We start from the raw sequence: 3,613 nt of genomic DNA, 5'->3' as shown, positions 1-3,613 counted from the left end.
TTTATCTCAATATTGCCCAACCYCACTGTCACACACTGCTGGACACTGTTTGTTCCCAARGGTAATCTGTTATAGATTTACATTRACTGATWSMTTTCTGAAGGTTTCATAAAATTTACACCCATGAGATGGCTTGATAGCAGACACACACACAAACACACCAAAACAAAGACATTWTTGCTCCACCTTTGCGTTRCAGCAGCAGGTGGTGATAAAACCATTAAGTGGAATATGATCTGCCCATGACATAGACAGGAGTAGGTTGGTTCAAAAGTATGAAAACATACATATATAACCACACATTAGTTGCTTTATCAGTTTATAAAATTCCATTATCAGCTTAAAGGGCTTCAAGAGTGAAAAGAACAATAAAATGAATTTAGATTTTCATCCTGACAGATCTGTCTGCAGACTGCTGAGTCTGAGAGGGACTGAAGACTCCTTGCGGCCTCGCCTTTTGGGCTCCTTTTAACCTCAGAGACGAAGGTAAAATGAAATTTTGATTTTTGCCTCTGGTCGTCCTACAGTTGCTGACAAGATTGCAAGGACTTTTTAATGAGGATGTTGGAGTCATCCGAGCTCAAAAGCCAAAAGTTCACTGGAGTGCAACTTAGGAGCTGTAAATTTTACAAAACGTCCTTCAGGAGGGGGAGGTGTAAATATTAGTCTAACAGAGACAAGCACTGGAAAATTTTAAAAACATTAAACAGCTTTTGTGCAGTGTGTTTATAATGTAAAATCATTTTATAAAGTGGCACAAGTCAGATGCATATAATTAAACTTTGCAGTAAATGGAGATGTTCCTTGGAGGTTTGTGAACTAAATTGTTACATGTCATGTTTATCTGCATCAGGAACTTATTTCCAGTGGCAGAGCAGATTGGGAAATGGTTATTTCATTTTATTTATTGTTTTTTACATCCTACAGGCTATGAGATGTAAAATAAATTTGAAGCTGAGTTTTTGAAAAAATATCTGCGAGATTGCCCTGCAAAAACGGGGACAATCCGTGTAATTTACAGACAATTCGTACAGCTTGACATGTATGTAAATAAAAAACAAACATTTGGAAATATTTTGAATGTATTCTTGGTTAAATAAGTTGATAGCTGGTCATTGGTGTAAATTTTGGCTCAAATGACCAATCTGTGCTTTCAGGTTTACTGCCTGTAGAGCGAGACCCTCCATCACTGAAACGAGAYCAACTTTCACCTCAGCCACCGACTCAGCAGTGACCCCTGCTGCTTAGACAAAGARTTACACCTCTTCCTCCTCACCTGTTTGCCGTTRTGAGTGACGGAGGACAGGATGGTGCGGAGCGTCTTGAAGCCCATAGCGATGTCCAGAAGATGTGCAGCGAAGAAGAAGTTGTTGTAGTGTCCCAGAATGGACATGGTAGTGTACCAAACCAGATACAGGAATGACTGGTGAAGGAAAAAACTTGATCAGAAACCTGTTCTCTTTTAAAATTAAATAATAAACTACTCATAAAAAAACAGGATAGACTCCTAACTAAAACAGCTTGTATGAAACCTACATTGTCTGTGAACACCACCCCCATCTTCCAGATGTGGTACTTTGTATCAATTGAGCTCAACCTGGAGGAAGGAAATACAAAACAATTAGAAAAAGTTTTCATATTTTCAGTTTGACCTATTAAACAGTTCCAACTTTGAAACTATTTATTGCTCTAATCTCACACCATGACACGAGCGAGGCCTCCTTGGCAACAGTTTCCTCTGTGGGATTGAAATCCAGAGCACTCTTGTCCAAACCCAGCAGCTCTGCTATCCTCTCTGCACCGTACAGGTCTCCGTACTTTTTTATCACCTACAAACAGAAGCCACAGAAAATAACAGAGGAGAGGATGGAGGCTTAACGATTAGTCTGATTTGGTTTACGGCTTGTGTGCTTTATAGATTTGAGCCACTTACTTTACGTTTCACAAATTTATCCCAGTAGTTGTTGGGGAAAGAACTGAATGAAACAAACAAACAAAAAAGAGGATTTAAGTCTTTGTTTGCCAAAGATTAGGACTCAAAGTTAAATAGCAGTTTTGTGGCTGACTTACGGAGTGTTGATGACCAGCCTGTCCCACTGTCCTTTAATGTCATCATCGGACGGCTGCTCAGTGATGTAGAGGCCGGCAAATTCCAACTTCCTCGCTATCTCCTTTTCCCTCTTAAATACCACCAGAGGCACCTTATCATAAGAGAGTTAGATTTATTTATCCATTTTGTGTAATTTGTTCATCCCAAGTCAAGCGGCAGAGGTAGCAGGTTAAAAAAAACATATCTGTCTCTCCTCTGACACTCTCCAGCTCCTTCTGGTGGATCTTAAAGCTTTCCCAGGCCATGAGGGATCTGTAATCTCTGGTAAATTCTAGGTCTGGCCCCGGGTCTCCTCCCAACAGGACAKGCCAGAAAACCCTAAAACGGGAGGTGTTCAGGGAGTCGTCCTGATCAGATGCATGAAGCACCTCAGCTGAATCCCTGATGTGGAGGAGCAGAGACRATGGAGCTCCTCACCTTATCTCTTAGGCTGAGCCCCAATTTTCTTCAAAGGAAATTCATTTCTGCTGCTTGAATCTCTTACAAGTTAAATGTAGTTATTATTTAAGCCTGTAAGTTTATAAATTCTGAATTTATTTCTGAAATTATGAATAAATTCTGCCTGTAAGTATCTGAGCTGACAGAGGAAAAAACTAAGTAATGGAAGTAAAATTGTTTCGCTCATTTTTTAAAGATTTTGAGAACAAACTCAACATAATAAAATAAAAGAGGAATTGTTTATGAATGAACTCAAATGTTAGCACACAACAGTACTTACTGCAAACTACGAAATCAAACATAAAAGACTATTCTGCACCAGCAGTTTTTCAGATATATTGATAAGAAATTATGRAATGCAGGTATGCACTCAGTGTAAACAATGCACTTGTATCTGCACATTTTACTCAACAAATCTAAATGTAAACAAGCACCATTACATCAAAATCGTCTAATGTGGTATCTGATAGCTGGCAACGGTTTTCTTTAATTTTATTTTTTATTTAATGCCTTATTACTTTTAAAGGGGACATTTCATGCAAAATTAACCTTTTCCAGCTGTTAAATACATTTTGTTGTACTTGGAATCTCTAAGAGTGCAGAAAAGTTGAAGTTGGTCTCTCCTGTTGTGTATTCTATTTGGGTCATATTTTCTTAACCCGTTCATTTTTCTCTATTTTCTAAGATTTTTTTTCTGAACTATGACTTCACAGTATTTGTGGGAATTAATGACATATTTTAAATAATTTGTAAAAATATATAATAATTCTGCGCTGCTAAACAGTTGTATCTCTGTTATCAAGACAGAATGAACTGCTCTAGAAGCTGGAGGGGGCGGGGTGTGAAGTTCCTTGTTTGGATTTAAAGAGACAGCCTCAAGACGAGTTGATCTGAGACACACCTCAGGAAAGGGGTGAAAGAGCGGCTTGTAGAGTTACAATAAGGAGGAATTCAGATCAAAGCATTGCAGTTATATATATATACAGGTGCTGGTCATAAAATTAGAATATCATGAAAAAGTAGATTTATTTCAGTAATTCCATTTAAAAAGTGAAACTTGTATAT

The 3,613-nt window shown here is 38.1% G+C and overlaps 1 protein-coding gene across 1 annotated transcript in view; it reads right to left on the bottom strand.

Moving 5' to 3' along the window:
* Window positions 1–3,613, bottom strand: part of LOC106520141 (ryanodine receptor 3) — a 117,807-nt gene that overhangs the window by 6,721 nt on the left and 107,473 nt on the right. The window contains exons 94-98 of the mRNA XM_014012091.1: window positions 2,071–2,201; window positions 1,934–1,976; window positions 1,702–1,829; window positions 1,537–1,597; window positions 1,277–1,423 (exon numbers count right to left, since the gene is read on the bottom strand). Of these exons, the coding sequence (XP_013867545.1) occupies window positions 1,277–1,423; window positions 1,537–1,597; window positions 1,702–1,829; window positions 1,934–1,976; window positions 2,071–2,201 (510 nt within the window). The remainder of the gene's footprint in view (window positions 1–1,276; window positions 1,424–1,536; window positions 1,598–1,701; window positions 1,830–1,933; window positions 1,977–2,070; window positions 2,202–3,613) is intronic.

Source organism: Austrofundulus limnaeus, unplaced genomic scaffold (assembly GCF_001266775.1).
Source record: "Austrofundulus limnaeus strain Quisiro unplaced genomic scaffold, Austrofundulus_limnaeus-1.0 Scaffold2, whole genome shotgun sequence".
Lineage (NCBI taxonomy): Eukaryota > Metazoa > Chordata > Actinopteri > Cyprinodontiformes > Rivulidae > Austrofundulus > Austrofundulus limnaeus.
This window is presented reverse-complemented; position numbering and strand designations above follow the sequence as displayed.